Here is a 20,669-nt window from a genome sequence, read left to right as displayed (position 1 = left end):
CAAATTCTCCACCTCTACCTAGAAACAGGTGTAAGTCTGTCAGAAAAAGAATTAAACATCAAAAAGTTGTAAATAAAAGGCTACAAAGCAACAAATTCAAAATGCAACGTCTGTTTAACATAGAAATGTCATCTAATTTATATTAAAATTGTGACGACTGCCTAAACTTATACCACTAAACAAGACTGAAAACATGGAAATTCTTATCACGACTAATGTCCTACACCATTGTGACATTTTAATTACTTGCATTTTAAACAGAAACGATGGAAATAAAATATTAACCTCTATCTGTAGCAGAGAAATATGAAAAAAAGCCCCATGCGAGGACTCAAGATCCTCGATGTATTCACTAATTCCAGAAGCATATCATGCTTCTGCTAATTCATAATAATCTGCACATGGTAGGTTCATAAAGATGGAGTTCAATAATTCAATTTCGTTTTAGTACTATAAAAATTATAACCATGCTTAGAGACATGCATTGCAAATTCAATGAATGTATGAAGGTGAATACAGAACACTATCCTGTAAAATTTAAAATTAAAAACAGTCTTACGTTTATATGTAGGATTCGGAAATTTGTTTCCATACACAACTTTCAAAATTCAAATCAATGATGTTTAGCAATGGAGTTAACCTTTAACTAAGGAAAAACTAAGCCAGAGATCTTGTTTACAGAATGTCTGCAACAATGTTCAGTTCAACACCAAACTTCTAAGCATGCTAAGATGGCGGATATCCAAGGTGGCGGATATCCAAGATGGTGTCGGTACTCCCAGTCTACTAACGGTTGAAGTCAAAAGTTCCGACCCTCGGGACACGGCGAATGATCAAAAGTCCCAGCCACGGGCAGACTTGTTACGTCAAAACCCCGGCCTATGCCCGGCCTCCCCCCAAGCGGTTTAACATTGATAGGTGCATAAAAAGGTTATATTCTCTACTTTGGTCTTACTTTGCACTGGTAAAAACAACAAATTCAACACAAGCCATGAAATGCTACAAGAAAAGTCCATTGAAAACTCTCGGGAGCTCATGCACATTATCCCGGAAAAATATGACGTTTTCGGCCCATGAGCTCACGTAGGGGAAAGTGACTGGTTTTCTCGGGTCCGAAAACCGGGAGACCACGTTCTTAGGAGATTTAGAATTCACTGAGACAATTGAGAGAGGAATCATTGTGACCAGGTTCAAAGATTTCTGTATCGTACAAAGGTGCATTTTTACGGTCTGGGTGGAGAACGATGATGAATCTCAGTTGTCAGTTAATCCTGACGATTTCTCAATCACAAACCACAACGTTTTTCACCAGAATGATCAAAATAACTTTATTGGATCACTCTGAAATAACTCGTCAAATCCATGGTAAAATTAACATAAAGGGTTGTGTTCAAAGTCCTGTCCGGTAGAAGTGAATCTTAGTTACACGGGCACACTTCAGTTCTTCATCTCTGCACTCTTTTCCTTGGCACTGTGGGCGCGCAGCACAGACACTGCCTCCTGAGTTTTGGCTGCCAGGGCCTCCCGAGACTCCAACATGTGCAACAGCTCGGTATTGTCAATCTCCAGCAGCATTCCAGTGATCTTACCGGCCTGGTCAGGGTGCATGGCTTGGATCATGGGGAACAAGCGTTCACCTAACATCTGTTTCTGTTCTTGTAGTGGGGCTGCTGCAAGGACACTGGGGTTAAGGGGATCCTGTCCCTAAAACGAAGAATAACATTCTATTATGACACATGCTGGGCTTTTTGCCTCTGCCTGCCTTCTTCAGTCTCGGAAAACTGTTCACTTTTCGGAACAGATAATGTCCACAGACAAATATCTGAGCATATGAATGGTTTTTCACAAAGACTCGTTTTGACACAGAGGCAAAAGGCAACTCGGAAATGGCCTATTATATGCCTGTTTGTGTTTGAGAACACCCAAATGCAACCAGGAAGCTCTGTTAGTGTACCAATCACTGTTCACAAAATTGAAGCAATTTCACTCACAGGTATTTGAATGGTCTGCTGCACCTGCTCTTGAGGCTGCATGGGCACTGCTCCAGGATGTCCTTGTGCAGGCTGGTTACGTACATTCTGCTGAAACTTGTAGGCTGGTCTCTGACCTTGTCCCTGCATGGCTCCAGGACCACGAACTTGTGCTTGGCCCATACCACCCACTCTCTGGCTAGGACCCCCTGCACCTCCTGGCTGCTGCTGTCCTGGCACACCCCGAGGTGGAACCTGACGGATGCCTCTTGCACGTGGAACCTGTCCGGCACCTGGTATTCCCTGCATTCCTGGGGGTCGCACCTGCTGCTGAGAGTGCATGGGCTGCCAACGAGGACGGACTTGCGGCATTTGGGGTGTGAAGAATGGGCGCTGTCCAGCCTTTGACAGAAAAGATATCATCAGCTCATTCTCAACCTTTTAACAGCTGGAACTAACAAAACTATTTTCTCTGGACACACTTCCTAGGCTACGGATTTCACTGCAAAAAAGTTCAAAATTTTTATTTACCGTCAAACATCCCCCGAAAGCCAAAAGCCTGTATTTTTCTTCTGAAATGTGTCAAATCCTACAATTTACTCTGATTGAAAACTCCAATGCAACGGTCTGCTTTCTACAACAGCCAGTAAATTTTGCTCAAGAGTGAATGCTCTATAGAGGTTTTATAACTGTCTGGTAGGGCAGATTACATGTGAAGTACATCCAATAACCTTTGCATTGACTGTTTTGTTTGTTATTATTAACAAAGTCGAGCAGTGAATTCATCTAATTTTAATTGTTATGGCTCTCAACCGAAAAATCTTTTTAAGGCTGCAACTATTCAAGGAAATCTATACTGCCCTATCAGCAGTCACTTTGTATGTTAGAAGTGAAAAGTGAAAAAAAAAATAACCTACCACTTACTGGCATTTTACAATACATATCTTACCTGCGCCAAAGGCTGCATGTAGAAGGCACCTGCTTGAGGGAACACTTGACCAACTTGTTGACCAGCCGCCTACAACAAAGGGGTAAGAACGGCATTAACCTACTGTACTGTACAATAAAAAAATAATTAGCAAATACCGGCTACGTTCCAAAACAAATCTTCATGCACCTTCACTTGGAACTGTCACTACTTCAACCATGTGTGTGCCAAACTTCTGTCAGATTTCTGTGTCATTAATGATCAGCTCTCAAACATTCACTCATCCTCATCGGTCCCCAAGAGGACTCTTGAGGCAGAACTAATGATCAGCTCTAGGCCATTCTATATTGTAATGCACATTGATGTTGCTATGTTTACTAGCCAGTAAAACACTGATACATGCATTAGGCAATGTTCCTGCATTCAAACTGAGAGTGCTAGAGTAACAAAGCAATCTACTGTAAAAGAGCAGGACTACTTTCTGCCCTCTATCAACTGTGTGTACCCAATTACTAATGCTCTAGGCACAACAGAAACCACTGGGCATTAAGCAGCAATCTAAACTGACTCTGCAAAAGATTCTCTAAGCAATATAAAAAAGCGAATTGTAAGAATAATTTGCAATCATATGTGAAATAAAGAACTGCATTGTAAAAAGGTAAACTTTGATATTGTCCCACCCAAATTGAAAGAACATCAGTTGCAAAATAAAAAAAAAAAACTGGGATTGTGGAAGTATCTGTACTCTACAGCTATTTTGAGAAAGGTTGTCCAGCAAAATCATAAAAGCATACACAAGAAAGCCACAAGGAATTTGGTTTGAGTCAGTCACCTTTTGACTGATCAAAATTCACTTGTTTTAGCCTGATAGAGGGAGAAAGAACTTATACTTGCATTCATAGTTTCAACTTCCTTTCGTGGACTTTGATGAAGCAACAAACTAGTGGACTTTTTCCTTTGCTTGCCCGACTGGCAAGTGAAGTTTATTTGAGGAAAATGCCCTGACAATGTCACAACGAAGAAAATGAGAAAATTGAGGGACTACTGAGAGCGACTTTCACGCTTGTTCATCACAGTTGCAGTTTGCTCAAAAAGCAAGTTTGAAAACAGGTTTTCTTTGCCTGCTGCATACCTGTTGCATTCTCAATCCAGCAATGCGCTGCATGTGTTGAGCAGCAAGCTGGGCCTTACGCTCTTCCTTCCGCTGGGCCAGAGCTACATACAATGGCTTGGACACTAAAATCCGGCCATTCATCTCAGTAACAGCTTTAGTGGCCTCCTCTGGTGATGAGAAACACACAAAACCAAAACCTGCAATGGAGAGAGAAACAAGCAACTGTGATCCTTGATATTTTGAATGCGGAATATTGGACACAAACTGCACAACCACATTAACTCAATAGTATTGCTGGTCTAAAGCTTCAGAATGCAAAGTTCAAGCAGTCATGTACTAGAGAAAAACAACAGAATTTTACAACAAAAGGTCGACATTTCCTAGGGCTTGGTACCATACCTTTAGAGTTGTTCTTGTCATCCATCATAACCTTGGCACTGGTAATAGTTCCATAAGCACTGAATTCCTCACGAAGGCGTGCATCATCAATGGTATCATCCAAGTTCTTCACATACAGGTTGACACCCTGGTAACGATTGATGCGCTCGATCTTCCTCTTTTCAAACTGAGACTTCAGATCCATCTGCCTCTCTGCCCTTTTCTGTGCTCGAGCAGCATAAAGCTTTTGTCCATTCCAATCCTTTCCAGAGAGTTCTTCCACAGCCTATAAAGATTTGCTGTTTGTTAGCTGACTGTAAATTTAGAGATTTTCTTTTATTTTGTCAAACCCCTTTTGGTGAAGTATTTCAGAAATACTGTTTTAAAGTTATTTACTTCAAGATGATATTAAGTTTGGAGAATTGATCAAAGCGTACATCACAAACTGTGTTAAGTTACAATCAAGGTACCACCTGTGGAAAATGCTGTATTTTACACAAATACCAATCTGCCATGAACGACTGGTATTTTTAACTTTCACAGATTTCACAAAAATTTAAACTCTCTGGACCTTCTAAACAATATTTCCGAGAACAGTTCACCAATAGAGTCTATTTGACAAAATAAAAGAAACTTGAAACGTTTGGTCCTTTTGTGGAGATTCTCCATTTTTACAGGCAGACGCTCTTAAACAAGTGACAAACAGATCACATGACCAGACAGGCTAGAACAACAACTACCGTTGCTTGCATCCAAGCGTGAACACGTGACCCCGAAACAAGCTCTAATTGGGTGTCGAACGTGGCATGATTGGTCACCAAACATTTGAAGTTTAGCAGACCATGGCACAAACTTTCATGCTCAAAGTTCAGCACATGAAATGGCAGAAAGATTGGACATTATAGACTTCTTCAGAGAAATTGGCCCTGACCTGTGTCAATATGCATAAGCCTTTCGCCAAAGTGGTATTACTTCTAGTATAACCATGAAATATTGGCAGGAGCAAGACTTTCAGAGTCTTTCAGAGCACGAAAGTTTGTGTTATGGTCTGCTAAACTTCAAATGTTTGATGACCAATCATGCCACGTTTGACACCCAATTAGGGCATGTTTCGGCGTCAGGTGTTCACACTTAGATGCAAGCGACGGTAGCATGCATGTTATTCAAAACACTAACTGTTGTAAGGCAAAGCCTTGACTTCCAATGTGACAAACACTGACATAGCCCACTGATACACCAAATCAGGGACTTCGTAAAAGTTTTCAGCAAGAGGGCAACTGGTTTTCTCAGGCAGACAAAACTTGAACAGGCAAAACTGAACTTTTTATCAGAAAAAAAAAAAAAACCTTCCTCTGGGTGGTCAAACCAGGCGATCATCCTTACAGGCGGTCAATATGCCCAGTGCCCAGCCCTAATGAAACCACTGCTAAAATTAATAGCTATTTGTTCAGAGTGGAAGTTAAAAGCAGCCAAGATGTTAAACTGTGTCTGCCTGCCTACCTGCTGAGCTTCCTCTGGTGTCTCAAATGAAACAAATCCAAATCCCTTTGAACGTCCCTGATCAGACGTCACCACCTTCAGACTCAGAACTTTACCAAAGGAATCAACGAGCTCTTTGAAATCTGCCTCAGTCATCTCCTCACCAAAATTCTTCACATACACATTGGTGAACTTCTTCGGTTGGTTTCCAAGCTGTTCTAGACGCTCTCTTCGAGACATCCACTTAGTAGCAAATCTACAACAAATAAATTTGACATACATTTTAACACAAGTTTTCTCACCAAGTAGAACAATAAATGGCATCCCCAGGTACAGATAAATACTGGTTTCCACCACTTAACAGAAATCAGTCAGATTTTTCAGAATGACTCAGAAATCCGGGAAAGACTACTGCAGGGAGTTTAAATCAAAAACATCTCCTGGGGGACCTTAGACCCCTCTAAAAGCTTGCTCCTTTGGTGTGCTGTTTCGTTAACTGGCCATCATTTATCCTAGATCCACGCCGGATACTCGTCATGAAATAAACGCAAACCCCATTTTGGAGACCAGATCAGTGAATTTTTTGTATAGATCAAAAAGATGGAAAGAAATGTTTAAGATCCTAAATCTCACAGTCTTCACTTCCATTCTCTAAGATCCTCACAGAGCATTGTTGGGGTTGTCATAAAGGTTTGAGATACACAGTGTTATCAATGGAGTAAGCAGCTGATTTTGCCAATTTTTCTCAAACCATTCAGGCTAACAGAGTAGCTGACCGAGAGCCCCTACACTGTGTTATTTATGCCTATTGTCCTGACTTCAATTACGTCGGAGACAAAAGAACCCAAATGAATCTACCTTTCTACTTTCAATTGAACAAGGAACGCACCCACTGGAATACCACAATATTTTTGCCTTTTCTTGTGGCCCATGCATTTCATTTCCCAAAATTATCTCTTCAGAAAATGAACATAGTGGTGAAGTTCAGACCACTCCAGGCAACAAAAGACGGGTTGAAATGTTCCGAGATCTTTGTAAAGGAATGTGTCAAGTATCCCTGTAGAAGTAAAGAGGGATAGTACACCAGATGGCTATCAAAGGGAGGGTTCAATTCTGACTCAAGTCAAGGCATGGGCAATGGGCATGATCTGCTGTGTGATACGAAAACGAAAAAAAATCCTAATAACCGTTTTTCCCTATGTTTACTTCCAAAACCCAACCAATTACCCGTACATGGTTCTTGTGTATTTATGCTACGTATATAGGATGAAATTTTACAGATTAAAAGCAATGTTCCCGGTACGTGACTATGTTTAAATGCCTTGGATAGTTTTTACCCTTCAACGATGCGTTACGATCACCTTACGCAACGACAGATTTACTACACATGTGCGTTCGTGATTGTTGCTAAATTCCGGGTAAATTGCACTCTTGCCATAAATAACACTCAACCAACCCCTTAAACGAAGATAAACGAAGATTAAACGAGGAAATATCAAGTATTCCACTTACACTTTTTTGTCGTTCAGCAACATGCCGTTCACCTTTCGAATGGCGTTTTCGGCTGCCTCTTCGGTGTCAAAATGGACAAAACCGTATCCCTTCGAATTCCCCTCTTCGTCTTGAGCAATTTTACAAGATAGGATGTTACCGAAGGCACTGAAGGTGTCGTACAGGGCCTTGTTGTCAATACTTTTGTCTAAATTCTTGATGAAGATGTTCCCAACACCAGATTTGCGAAGGGAAGGATCTCTCTGAGACCACATGATTCGACATGGCCGTCCTTTGATAGGATCGAAATTCATCGTATCCAAGGCTCTTTCCGCTACGGAAAAAACATCAAGACACTAGCATTTAACATACACAATAACCTAACTCTAGAGGTTCTATTTAAGACGAATTAAAACGGCTTTTTCCTTACCAGCAGCCGGTTGCTGAAAGTTCACGTAAGCATAACCCAGCGAGCGGCGAGTTACAATATCACGGCAAACTCTGATGGACAAAACAGCACCGACTGTGCTGAATTTCTCAAACAGCATCGCTTCGGTGACATCAGCTGCCAAATCACCAACGTACAGAGACGCTATGGGATAGTTTGGTGCGCCAGGAGCAGGATTCATTTTCAAACTTCTTTGGGTTCACTTCGACTTGTGATGACGGTTCCTTAACTGGTTTCTTTAAATTTGGAAATTTTTTGAGGATTTTGTAATTTTTTTTGAAGATTTTCTCCGCTTTTAAACTTTTTTTGAGCCTTTTTTTACGTTTTACAAATTTTTTTGGCGGCTTTTAGCGTCGCTAAAGAAAAAGAACGCTAAAAAACCGTTGAAAATTCTTACAATAAATCGACACCGACAACGATTTCTCGAAGGTGAGAGGAAGTTTTGAGCCACGCGTTTCTATATGTATCCGTGGGGGCTCCCTCCGAGAGTAGCAGGGGTGACACCTCATTGGCCAGAATTAGGCCTATTACACTTCCGGTTACGTCATACCCGACACGTGCTTTGATTTGAACTTCCGGTTGAGGAGCATGCTTTTTTGGTAGTCTGCGTTTTTTTTTTTCGCGAATTCTCTTCCTCCTCCTCCACGCCCTCCCCTTTATACGCCTGATATGCAGGCTACTTTTTTGGTAACACTTCACCTCGCTTCTCTAAAAATCGTTGTCAAATAAACTGTACCTGTTATCCTTTCCGAATGTAGTCGTTTACTGTGTCAAATTTATATCTTTACACAAATGTGAAAGGAAAAAGATTTTGACAATTGCCTGCATGATTACAATTTTATACATGCTTTTTTGAGAGTTTTTGAAGGCCATCTTAATATAATCTTCACTAAAAATGTTAATTTCAAACAATACTTATGCCATATATTATTTGCACTCTAGTCCATTTTTGATAATTTTAATAAAGATTGTGCCAGGCATGAGCCTAAGTCAGACATCTTTCATCAGCATTAACCTGGAAATAGCTTCATTTTTTTTTTTTTTTTTTAATTTTTTTTTTACAGTTAATAATTTATTGAAAAATGTATAACCTACCCCAGGGGAGGGGAAGGGTATTCTAATCTAAAAAGGACTGGGGTGTCCCTCATACCTTTCAGGGGTTAAAAAAGAAGTATTTCTTTGGTACCTCTTAGAGTGTTTGGCCTCAAAAGGTCCACAGAGAGAACTTTTGCGGTATTGGGCCAAAAATATGACAGGAGATAATGTGTTGTGAACTGGCACCTCTTAGGGGTGAAAAACATTTCAAGCCATGCCCACAAAGCAGGATCTTGATACCTCTTTGGGGTTTTTTTCAAAAATTCCGACAAGAACCCCTGTCCTTTTTATGAGTTCCCCCCCTCCCCCCCAGGGACCTTACTGGTACTAGCTATCATTTTCACTGAGTGATGCACAAACCAAGCCAATATTGAGAACAAGGGTTTTGATAACTTCTATCAATTTACAATCATAAAAAAAATTGCTTTTCATTCCAGTGGCTGCCATTTTGAATTTCTTAGAATAATTTGTAGGACTTGAAACTGTCCATGCAAATGATACCCCTCCTGCAACTAAGTGAACTCCCTCAGATCATCTCCTAGTCTAGCGAATACAGACCTAATCTCTTGGTCTCCTGCATGGATCACCAAATCTCCTGGATTCAAAGGAGAGTGTTTAAAGCACATATTTCCACACTATTTTTGCTGACTTAGGGACAATGTTAGGGGATATTTTTGAAGTTGAGTCAGCCAAACCCAATTTCATACACTACATTTTAGGGAGTTTAGAAGAGGCAAAATCGGCAACCCCCTGGAATTCAACTTTTTTAGGTTGGCATCTCTGCTCCTGATCGAAGTAAATTTTCTGGTTCAAGCCCTACCTCCAACCCAGTGGAAATTACAGATAGGCTTCATACTTTGCTTTGAAAATTTAACATTGATCTTCCTTCCTTGAAATGAGTAAGTATCATCAGTCAAGAGAAATATTTTTCAATCAAAATCTAGAAAAAAAAATGTTATTTTATTTACAGCTGTTCTTTGAGTTCTTTATCCACAAATATTCAAGTAATGTAATATTTCTTTGCTTAGTCTTGCTTGTTCCTCTCTTGATATTTTTCTTCCAACTCCCTCCATGGATTTTCAACCATTGAATGTCTGTAGTAAGCTTCAATACTTGGTGAATCTTCTCTTCTGTTGCCATGACCTCTACCCTGTGAACATAAACAAAAACATAGACTTACATATAATTGTACAATTGTGAATGCAACATTGCATCATGCAGCACTAATCAATTATATAAGCTGGAAACCAACCCAAGTATTTCCCTGTGAGCCTTAGCTCTAGAAAGGAGATCAGTGATGACATGAGGTAAAAAAGAATTATTTTAACTCAGTGGAAACAAACCAATGACCTTCAGGTTAGATCACCTTTAAATTTACTCCACCAACTGAGCTATGAGGCTAGACCATTACAGAATTGCACCCGTTGAAAAATGTCACACGGGAAAATGCAGATGAGCAAAAAAGGAGACAGAGAGCAGGAATAAGGCCTGTCAATCACGTAATCCTCAGTGTAGGTCTTTTTCACAAGTATTGTCCTAGCTCTGACAGCTCAAATTTTTACTCTATTCATCAGAGAAGAATAAAACTAATAATTATTAGATGGTGTGCTTCATCAAATATAACGGTTACTTTATGCTGCCAATAAGCGGAGATGTGAGATAATATTTCAATGTTCTGGGGAAAATTTTTTCGTTTTCATTACTGTTACTCTTAATTTGTGAATTGATATTTTAAATCAAATGTGCACTTTATTTCAAAATCTTCTGGATAGTTTTAACGTACTTCGATTTATCTGAAATAGCCAGCATGCGTTGATCAGTTGTTTACATTCTACGCAAATTAATCAGCTGGCAGTGCGGGACTATGAAAGTTGAAAACACTTTTTAGGTAAGGGCATACCACCTACCGCAGTGTTTGCCAAATCTCGAGCAGAAACATTCCTTCTGTTGGCAAAAATGTTTGAACGGTAGAATATATATTAGCGAGAGGATGGTTACTGCTGTTAAGCAAAGACATGTTGGATCACATTTCAATTTTCAACGCTTCAGCAAATCGAAAACGAAACCAGCGGTATCCTTTCCAGCCTTGTTCACAGGTTGTTGTGCTTACAAAGCATCATGGGTACCCCACACTTTACCCTAGGTGATGCTTTTCAATGGGCACAATTCTGTAATGCAGAAGCTGTTAAGCAAAGACATGTTGGATCACATTTCAATTTTCAACGCTTCAGCAAATCGAAAACGAAACCAGCAGTATCTTTTGCAGCCTTGTTCACAGGTTGTTGTGCTTACAAAGCATCATGGGTACCCCACACTTTACCCTAGGCGATGCTTTTCAATGGGCACAATTCTGTAATGCAGAAGCTGTTAAGCAAAGACATGTTGGATCACATTTCAATTTTCAACGCTTCAGCAAATCGAAAACGAAACCAGCGGTATCCTTTGCAGCCTTGTTCACAGGTACAGCAGTACACTTTACCCTAGGCGATGCTTTTCAATGGGCACAATTCTGTAATGCAGAAGCAAGTTGTGGGTTAAATTAAGGTGGTAATTTGTGACAAGGTGGATATTGAGGGTGCAATCAAGAATGCAATGTTACACCACATACATATACACTGTTTGTTTCCTGAAGAGGTTCTGCCTGCATGTACAGCAGACGGTTAGTGTAGCATGTGCAGCGACTGGCAAATTCCAGAACGAGATGAAACAAAATGAGCTCTAGGCATGTCGCGACAAACTAGTGGGTGGGACTACTTTACAGGTCATCTTCAAGGGTAGACAAGTAAACCACGGAAAACCAAAGTTGATGGTTATCAGCGATTTATTGCATCAAAATAAACGATCGTAAAATATCGGTTCTGCTCGAGCCAAGGGTTAGGAAATCAAAAAAACATCAAGAGTTCAAGGTTGACAAGGCCATGCGAGAAGGAACAAAAAACTACTTTAAAGGGACACTAACTCAGTGTTTATATGCGTGTGGTGACGCTTAAAGGTCCGATTAAAAAAACCATTAAAAAAGAAGTAAACATTGTAACTACGCTCGTAACTAAGATAAAGAGACAATTATTAACTAATCATGATTGGCCTAGCTAGTGTCCTTAACAAATAAAATGGACGAACTCAGTTGAGTCAAACTTCGAAGTTATCATTAACTTTTATATTAATTCACTCAGTTTAGTTCATCTCATGTGAAGTTCGACTTTTGACCAGGGCCTAAGCTTACCTAGCACGCATGTAAAACTTCTTTAAGTGCATATCAAGCTACAAGTATTTTAACTCGTTATTGATTTGCAAAACATAAATAATTAAAATAAATAATAAATAAATAAATAAATAAACCCTTTAACAGCCTTTTAGATAGTTTCAACCGTCTACTCAGGCAAAACGGTATAAGCTTAATAATCAAGCTAAACTACCTCCAATTAAGCTTAATGCAGACAAACTATGAGGCAAACTCAAGCATGTCTTCTTGTATACAGTATGTACCCTGTGTGGCCTTTGTTGTTCAGGATATCCTCTAGATGGAAAGCCTTGTCTTGTTCCAGCTACTTGCCAAGCTCCTGGCCGGAATCCTGGTCTTACTCCTTGTGGAACAGGACCGTCCATAAACCCGTACGGCCTTTGTGAAGGTTGGAAAGGTTGCCTAAGAGGTGGATAAACATTATGGCCTGGTGGCGGAAATCCCGGACTCTCGAATCGCGGCCTAAAGTTCGATGAGGGTGCTCTAGATCGCCCTTGAAATGGCGAGAAGCCTGGACGACGAGGGCCACCGTACATTACAAAGTAAATGCGATTGCTGTTACAAGTCACATTCGAAGTGATTCGTCCGCCATGTTGAAGCTTGGTAACCATTCAATTTGGAGTGAGGGAAAAGCCCTGGGAACTAGGTCCCACAGGCCCAGTTTTCGGCCGTTTTCGACTTAGTTTTCCTGCGGTCCTTACCTCGACATTCAAAGCATCCCATAATTCTCAGATTTTTAAGAACCTTCTACGGGAGAATTTTGCTAAATCCATTGACCTCAATTTCGATCGAACGTTCCTGAATTTTTGGTCCCAAGAAAGCTTCCATTGGTTGTTTTCCGTTTAGAGTCCGGCCGACAGTCCGGCCACTGGAAATTTCCTGGCCTTCTACGCAGATGCTCTTCGAGCTCGTCACGCAGTCTTCCTCCCCACGTCGGGGAGGAAGATGACGAGCCCAAAGAGCGAACGGAGGCTAGAAATTTCCAAGAAAAAAGGAAATTCTAACGCTTTTAATGATGCCATTTTCTCTTTGGGTCGTTTCCAAGCCTTTAACCTTTTGCCTTTCGCGGCTTCGCGCAATGGCGCCCGAACCAAATAAAGTGGCGGTCTCTTTGGGGAAATTTCACATGGAACTCATTCTTCCCAGAAAACAATTCCCAACCAAAATTTCGGATTTTTTTTTTTTTTTTTTTTTTTTTTTGGTTGTTAGTGTATGTTTACTGGAGCTAAAATAAGAAGAAGGTGGTTCTTTTTTAACGCAGGCGAAAATTTGACGGCTTTATTTTGCCTTGCAACCATGCTATTTACAGACTCAATGACGTCATCTTTTGTCATTTACCTAAAATATTCACTGACATTCTGCAGTCATAGCAACTGTCGTATTCGTATCTAATTTTCATAATTTTAAGTTCTCTCGCTCCGTCTTCGTTTTGTCAACATTTGACGTCGGTTGCTTGTTTCGTTGAAATTCATTAAACTACTACCATCATCAAATGTAAGGAAATTCACTATAACCGGTATTGTTTTAAAGAAAATTTGACCTTCTAATTTTTATCAATCCCTTGGCTGTGACTTTGAGATCACGTTAATAAACCACCCTGGTACGCGACTCAACTTTTTTGCCCAAATGTTTATCAAGTTTGAAGCACTTTTAAAACTTCGGTGACAACGAGGCACAAATTACAGTCACATCAGTGTACATTCTGACAAAGAAACTGGTCATACTTTGTAATTTAGGTAAAAATTGGAACCAAGTGAACTTTTTAGTTTCGAAAAACCTGAAGCATGAGGTTTAAAGAGGTTCTTTTAGAACCAGATAAATATGAAAACTGCTTAGCGCCAAACAAGATGTATTTAGGAGTTTGTCTTTCTTAGGCACTAAACTGTCATCAAATAACCGACGTTTCGAAATTGCTGCAATTCAGCCTGTTATTTGCACTCGTACTCGTATGAAACTAATTTAGGTGTGCCAGGATGCAAGCGCTCGCGTGCATAGAACGATCTCCCCCAGCTGCCCCAAGACTAGCTCTCTGAGGCAAATCTGCCTTCATCACTGTCACCTGGATATCATCGAACGAGTGACCTGCGCTGACTCTCCGCAACGGGTTTCTCAAAACTTTTAATTTATGCAGGCCGATCTCCCACAGGCAACAACCCATCCCCACACTTTTGACGAACGACCAATCAAAAGCATCCAAGTATTATATTTGAAAGAATAAACCAATCGTAGCGTCTTTCTATTTCGTCGCATAATTGAAACAACGCAGCAAAACCACTCCTTGAAATAAACTTGCAAAGTCAAGCCTCTGAACAGTTTACCTTTCCATTCAGTACCGAATTCTGTTTAAAGGTAATGGGCGCTAAAAACGTTCTGTTCTTTGTCATGTTTCAAGGAATGGTGAATACCATTGTTTACGCTGCTGAAGAAGACTCCGAACTTTCTCGTTCAGTGATCTTCACGACGCGGCAAGATAAGCGACTGAAGGGACATGTGGTCAAAAGGTTTGAGTCTCCCAGCCTGACCTCATGCAGCCATTCTTGCCTGAGAACTACATGGTGTACCTCAACCAATTTCAAGATGTCATCTATGAAGAACACCAAAGGAACTTGCGAACTGAACAAGCATGGCGCCATTGACGAAAACGCCAAGTTTCATGATCAAAAAGGGGTCACTTTTTCTTTGTTGTTAAAGGTAATTAGCAATTAGCAACTACCGCAGAATTCCGAAAGTAACGGCCCCGCCGAAAATAACGGCTCCCCGAAAGTAACGTTAATTTTTTCTCTTCCTATCGAACCCCGAAAGTAACGGTCCCCCGAAAATAGCGGCCCACACGAAAGTAGCGGCCCTTTGAAGAAGTCACTAATAGAGAAAGTCTCTGTTCTCAGCCGGGGGTCATGCGGATGGAACAGCCTGCCTGCAGGACGACTGAACAGTTTTGCATTGCGATATAATGCGACCATTATACTTTCGATTCGCCCTCAATACCTACTGGTTTTGGCCTTTTTTCTTGTTTGTACGGCTGCTTTGTTTATTTGGGTAGTTAGTAACATACATAAATTTCGTTTTCCAAAATTGGGTCTCCGGAATACTATCCAGCACACTATAGTCGTCGAAATAAACGTTTTTTAATACAGTTACGTTAATAATGTTTGTACGTTAGCGAGAGCAAACAGTGAAGCTCGCACGATCGCACCAATTAATCCCCTTCTGACTAAAAATTGTTTTAGCATGTATATTCGTCCTTACTGAACTTTGAGCTGTCTGGTTTTTTTTTTTTAATTCAAACGCTTTACATGTGTGATCAGGGTTGCCAAAGTCTCACAGCTCTTGGTTGCCTCAACGGTGGCTCTTGTGTAACAGACGACAAGAAACAAACATTTTCATGTTTGTGTAAAGCGTCTTGGATTGGGAAAAACTGTGAAATCAAACTTGGTAAGAAAATGTTCCAAGAACTGCAATGCTGTATTATAACATAGCGCGCGCGCTAGTCCTATCTAATTCCTGTTGAGTCATCATGAACAAAATCTCTATGTACGCACGGATGCGTATATAAGATGACGTGTCCAGTTTCAATCATGATTTAGCTGCAAAATTTCCGTCGAGGTTGGTGCGAGTTCCTTTTGTTTCGGCGATGTTAAGATTATTCGGAACAATCCAAACTCTACTTCGAGCCTTTGACTTTTGCCAAGCTAAGATGTTTACTTAAACGTGAGTATTTTGACTTTGTTTGTCTGCATTTTCATCGAGTAAATTAACTTTGACTTGCTACATTTTCATTACAATTAATTCGAAAAAGCGAATTTTTCATTGACGATTTTAGAAACCAGGTTAAGCGTTTTCGCTCAACCGTTGCTCAAATGATCGTGACCTGTTAGATTGTGAGAACATTATGAGAACTTTGTAGAGGGTGGTAAAGGGTATTTTCGTGACCCGTGATCGGCCCTTTTTATTTCCTGTGAAATGTGAAATAGCCATTTTTTTCCTCGTGAATCGTGATTTCCATAGTCGCCGTGAACCGTGATTTTCCAAAACGTTCTCTTCTATTTTCCGTGAAGCGTGAAATGCCAATGTTGTATTTTTCGTGAATTGTGAAAGTGCTGCTTTATTTTCCGTGAAACGTGATCTACTACCTCCCCCCCCCCCCCTTTTACCACTCCCTTTGTAGTCAATCACAAATAAAACAGGTTTTAGGGCCCAAGTTGTTGTTACCATGTTATAAAAGAAGAAGCCAGAGTTGCCCTCGGCTGTCGCCTTGAGCAACTCTTAACACTTCTTTTGTGCACTCTAAACTTCCTGCGTCCATCCATAACTCGATATACGCACGCGAGGCATGAACCAATTCTTAATTTTTAAATGAATTTATATTTGTACACCACATCCTGTCAAATTATTTTCACCTCTAGTTAGTCTCTCTAAAATAAGATGCCGTTTCAGTTTCGAAAGCAGATCGATAGTGTTGATTCATTTCCTTATGGAACCACTATGGCTTTAGTTTGCATGTTCGTGACACTATAATGGTCTCTAACGCGGGATCTCCACTGTGGCATTATCTAACAAGCTTTAACGAGAAGTTAAATGACTATTAGGTGAGTAAAATATAAAAGAGTAAAATGTATGGGCAGCGAAAAAAGTTGAACCACATCTTTTTCACAGACGCAAGTTAATCAGTCATCGTCACACATCTGTTTTATTTTATTTTAATGAGCGAAAACTAAATAACACATTTAACATCGAATATTAACGCCAGAAAAACGAAATTTCGATGTCATCTTAATATCATTATCAAGTTAGAAATAATAAAGCAACGGTAAGTTAATTAAACAATTATTGATCAGAATAAAAAGTTGGAGCTGCGCGAACAGACTCAGCATCTGGTAGATCACGCAATGCAGCTTTCCTTTGCATCTCTTTAGGATCGAAAATTTGCTGGCAAGTTCAGTGATCTTGGCGTTATGTTACTCTTGTAAATGCTTTCCAAAGGCAGATGACTTCTGCTCTTCACTGCATTTAGGTAGATGGCGGCAGATGTATCCAATATATTCTGTATTGAAAGGAAACGGGAACTGATCACCCAGCCAGACTCATTCGTGAAAAACTCTTTGTTTGATATTTCTCTTAGTTTTTAATTGGCACCCGTATAACGCTTAATGTTTATTCTGATCCTAACTCACGCACGAACCTGTCATGATCACATCTCTTCTGTACATATATAAAGAAAACATAACTCTCTCAGTTTTATTTCTAAATGGATGATAATGTCAGATGAAGATGAAATCGAAACGTTTATTTTTTATTTTTTTTATTTTACCACTAAAATTCAGGCGCCGTTTATTGACACGCGTACATAATCCGACAGTGGAAATTCTTTCTAGATTCAAAGCACGGAATGTCTTAACTTCCAGTGTACGATATATTAGAGTTGACAGAAGGAGACAGAGTTAGAAAAAGTAGTGGAATAGCACTAGTTCTTTTTATAAGTTTGCGAATTCTCTATTACGAATATTAAAGCAAACATAAATGTCTGTACTAACCAGTGTAACCTTGATCAAACCACAACGCCTTCTTAGCGATGGGCATTGGGGCAGGTAACTTTTATGACAACAATTTTCTTTTTAGCTTAAGGTCTCGCTGGAGTTCTCTTTCCGCTTTTTCGCCATGTTTCTTTTTCAGCTCGTGGCAGGTTTTCTTCGCTTTTTTTCTGTCGCCTTTCTCTAGCAGAAGAATTATTTTGGTAATTGCTATCCATTAAAAATCTATTGGTCAATTTCTTGTCTGATTTATGTCACTTTTGATTCTTTTTCCTGAAATTTAAGCGCTGCTTGTGAAAACTATAATAACTTCAAAACAGCATGCACATTAAAAAATCATGCATCTATCAAATCTTTGCGTTTTTCATTATCATTCAGATGCTTTTTCATGCGACGAGACTCAAAAGAAAGCTGGCGAGACGTTACCAAATGGACAATACTTGCTGACAAATGGGAGTGTGTCATTCAAGGTAAGCAAAATGGAGAAGACATCACTCGCTAACTTTACGAAAGCAAAGCATAGCTTTTTAACGGATAATTTTTAAGGAATACTAAACTAGCTACTCCCTCATTAGGTGTACTGTCACATGACAGATGATGACAAAGGATGGACTCTGGTCGCCCGATTCTCAAACAGTGATGATAAAAATTGGATGAATGACACCGGTTTATGGTGGTATGACCAGCAAGTTGCCATGGGAACAATAACAGACCCGTCGAATAACGCTGACATGATTTCACCTGCATTTTGGTTTGTCAGCGGCAAAGAGTTTAAGATCACGCGCAGTGATGACCCCAGTCATACTCCTCTGTTACAGACCACAGGTAACTGTTTGGCTGGACAAACATTCCGATCAAAAATCACAAGTTATGGCGACTTTAGAAATGGCAAAGTTTGGGCCAGTGACCAGTGCCAGGAAAACTGCACGGTTCTTTATGGCGGTCAGTACAAGTTAACAGACGGTTTTCAACAAGCTGAGTGCAGTGGAAACATCCAAAGCGCCAACAACATCGGCTTCTGGTGTGACTGGAGTACTGGTGATGGATCAGTGATGATGATTGGTGGAGGAGGACGTTATTGTGCACGTGCTGATCACGGGATTGGAATAACAGAGGCGAACGCTGCTTCTTTTGTAGACCTCGGCAGAAAGCAAATTGAATATGACTTTGGTTATGACGCTTGGTCACATTCCCCTCCGTCCCAGTCCTACTCATTAAATCTGTGGATTCTTTGAGTAGGACTAATCACGAGTTACATCTCAAAAAAGTTACGTTTCAGATTGTTGTTGAACTCTAAATTTGTTCTTATAAGATAAATGTTCATACAAGTGCTTATCAACAACATTGCACAGGATTAGACAAAATTAGTCAATTTGTTTTACAATTCTTTTTCATTAGAAGTCTTTCTTTTTGGGGAGAGCATAGAGGCTAACTGTTCTGCGATAGTATTTCGAGGATTCGAGCCTGAAAATATGGCTAAGTGTATCTCTCTGACGCAAAACCTTTCCGAAGCTGATAAAATGTAAGTTAGGTTAGTTTTAGTGTCACTAACCGTATGAATGCAAGTGCAGTTAGGACTTTACGCTTTGAGTAACATTTGAAAATTTTCTCAACATTGCATTAGCCTCTAGGCGAGTATACAATTTAAAAGAATGTTTAAACATCACGGGTATTGTAAATCCTTTTTTTCTATTCATTGCTCGAGTTTTCAAAAGATCCGTCATTTATGATATGACAGAGACAATTACGAAAGCACGCGCATTAATTTGCACTGGGCGCAGATTAAAAACTCGGCCAATCACCATCAGGTAGTTTTCTCCGTCATAAAAATACTTCTAACTGAGCAGAGTATTCAGCTGTAAATATCTATTGCTAACCGGTTGCTGTATGTGGAAAAATTAAGGCTTATTGTGCATTTCTAAGGTGTGTAAGCCAGCTTTAGAGACCAACGAACACGGAGTGACCTTCTCAGTTTTCTTTCCTTGGTTGAGCTAATTCGAGAAACTCAATGTAGGGTCTACCGTCAACCGTTAACTGGCCAAAAAATTAACCGTCGACCGTCAGAAACGCAATATTTTTGCCGTCAACCGTCAAATGAGCAGGCCAATATTAGCCGTCAAATGTCTTTGATGTCCTTAATGAAGAGCTAAGCGATTAACGTAAATGCGGTCAAGTTATGCTGTTCATAAACGATCGTTTTAACATGTCACAACACTAGATTTATGTGCAGGTCCTTTACTTTCTAGTCTCGAAAAAAACAAACAAACAAACAAACAAACAAACGATTAATACGTCTAGCGGTAATAAAGGAGAGGTAATTCACCTCCCCACTGAGAGTCTCTGATTAATTTCTGTTTTTTGTTGATGTCCTGGGCTTAAGTCTGTTAAACTGATAAATTCAAGATAGGATTAGCTGTCTTGATAAATATGATTGTTCTTCCAAGTTAACGAGGTCCTTTGTCTGATGCAATAAGCAAGTAGCAAGCTTGTACGTTTTATAGGTATGTATATCTTTCTACTGTTTATTATCTGCATTGTAAGTAGTTTTGGCAGTGTTTTTAATAAATAGATAATAAATATAAGAAGAAAAAAAGTTGACCATCTTATGGAATTAACAGACAAAAAGAAGCCCCGCACCTTCGCCACGCGACGAATTTTGTTACTACAGTATGTAAACAGTATTATTAAGTCTCAGTCTGTTTTGTTTTAATGTTTCTTTTTTTATCACCCCTACAAGATTCTCACGATACTAGCAAAAAATAATAAGGATACTCATGCCAGAACAGCGGGTATTTGTCATTCTTGGTTTTGAAAGGTTAAAGTTTCTTTCAAACGATGACAGATCAATTGATAACGGTTTCACTTTACAGTTCTGTCTTGGCATATCCCGTATACAGGAACACGAAACTGCTGCTAAAAGGAAATCAAACGTTTAATTTACAAGACAGTCGAGCTTGTTCAGACCGTTGAACTGTTTGTTAATTCATAGTTAGTAGA

General features: G+C 39.9%; 3 protein-coding genes across 4 annotated transcripts; 1 reads left to right on the top strand and 2 right to left on the bottom strand.

The window, feature by feature from the left end:
• Window positions 1-1,301: 1,301 nt before the first annotated feature.
• On the bottom strand, window positions 1,302-8,271 carry LOC110055396 (polyadenylate-binding protein 1A-like). Its single transcript, XM_020761783.2, has 8 exons — window positions 7,791-8,271; window positions 7,382-7,694; window positions 5,891-6,125; window positions 4,412-4,676; window positions 4,031-4,209; window positions 2,920-2,988; window positions 1,992-2,372; window positions 1,302-1,704 (listed from the first exon to the last, which is right to left on the bottom strand). Exons 1-8 carry the CDS (start codon window positions 7,987-7,989, stop codon window positions 1,438-1,440), a joined length of 1,908 nt encoding a protein of 635 aa, XP_020617442.1. The 5' UTR covers window positions 7,990-8,271; the 3' UTR covers window positions 1,302-1,437.
• LOC110055435 (uncharacterized) lies at window positions 7,998-12,770 on the bottom strand. Of its 2 annotated transcripts, none has more exons than XM_020761824.2 (2): window positions 12,390-12,770; window positions 7,998-10,053 (listed from the first exon to the last, which is right to left on the bottom strand). In XM_020761824.2, the coding sequence occupies exons 1-2, from the start codon at window positions 12,753-12,755 to the stop codon at window positions 9,928-9,930; spliced, it is 492 nt and encodes a 163-aa protein (XP_020617483.1). In that variant the 5' UTR covers window positions 12,756-12,770; the 3' UTR covers window positions 7,998-9,927. The 2 variants fall into 2 exon arrangements, with proteins under 2 accessions (XP_020617483.1, XP_020617484.1); XM_020761825.2 differs by having other exon boundaries at window positions 9,845-10,053; window positions 12,320-12,770.
• Window positions 12,771-14,427: 1,657 nt separating this feature from the next.
• Window positions 14,428-20,265, top strand: LOC149105573 (uncharacterized). The gene is made up of 4 exons (XM_089270726.1): window positions 14,428-14,835; window positions 15,450-15,576; window positions 18,051-18,142; window positions 18,248-20,265. The coding sequence occupies exons 1-4, from the start codon at window positions 14,497-14,499 to the stop codon at window positions 18,905-18,907; spliced, it is 1,218 nt and encodes a 405-aa protein (XP_089126852.1). The 5' UTR covers window positions 14,428-14,496; the 3' UTR covers window positions 18,908-20,265.
• Window positions 20,266-20,669: the final 404 nt, after the last annotated feature.

This window comes from Orbicella faveolata, unplaced genomic scaffold (genome assembly GCF_042242905.1).
Source record: "Orbicella faveolata isolate gen_17 unplaced genomic scaffold, um_ofav_v1 contig_34, whole genome shotgun sequence".
NCBI lineage: Eukaryota > Metazoa > Cnidaria > Anthozoa > Scleractinia > Merulinidae > Orbicella > Orbicella faveolata.
Note: the sequence above shows the minus strand (reverse complement) of the source record. Positions and strands in the feature narration are given on the sequence as shown.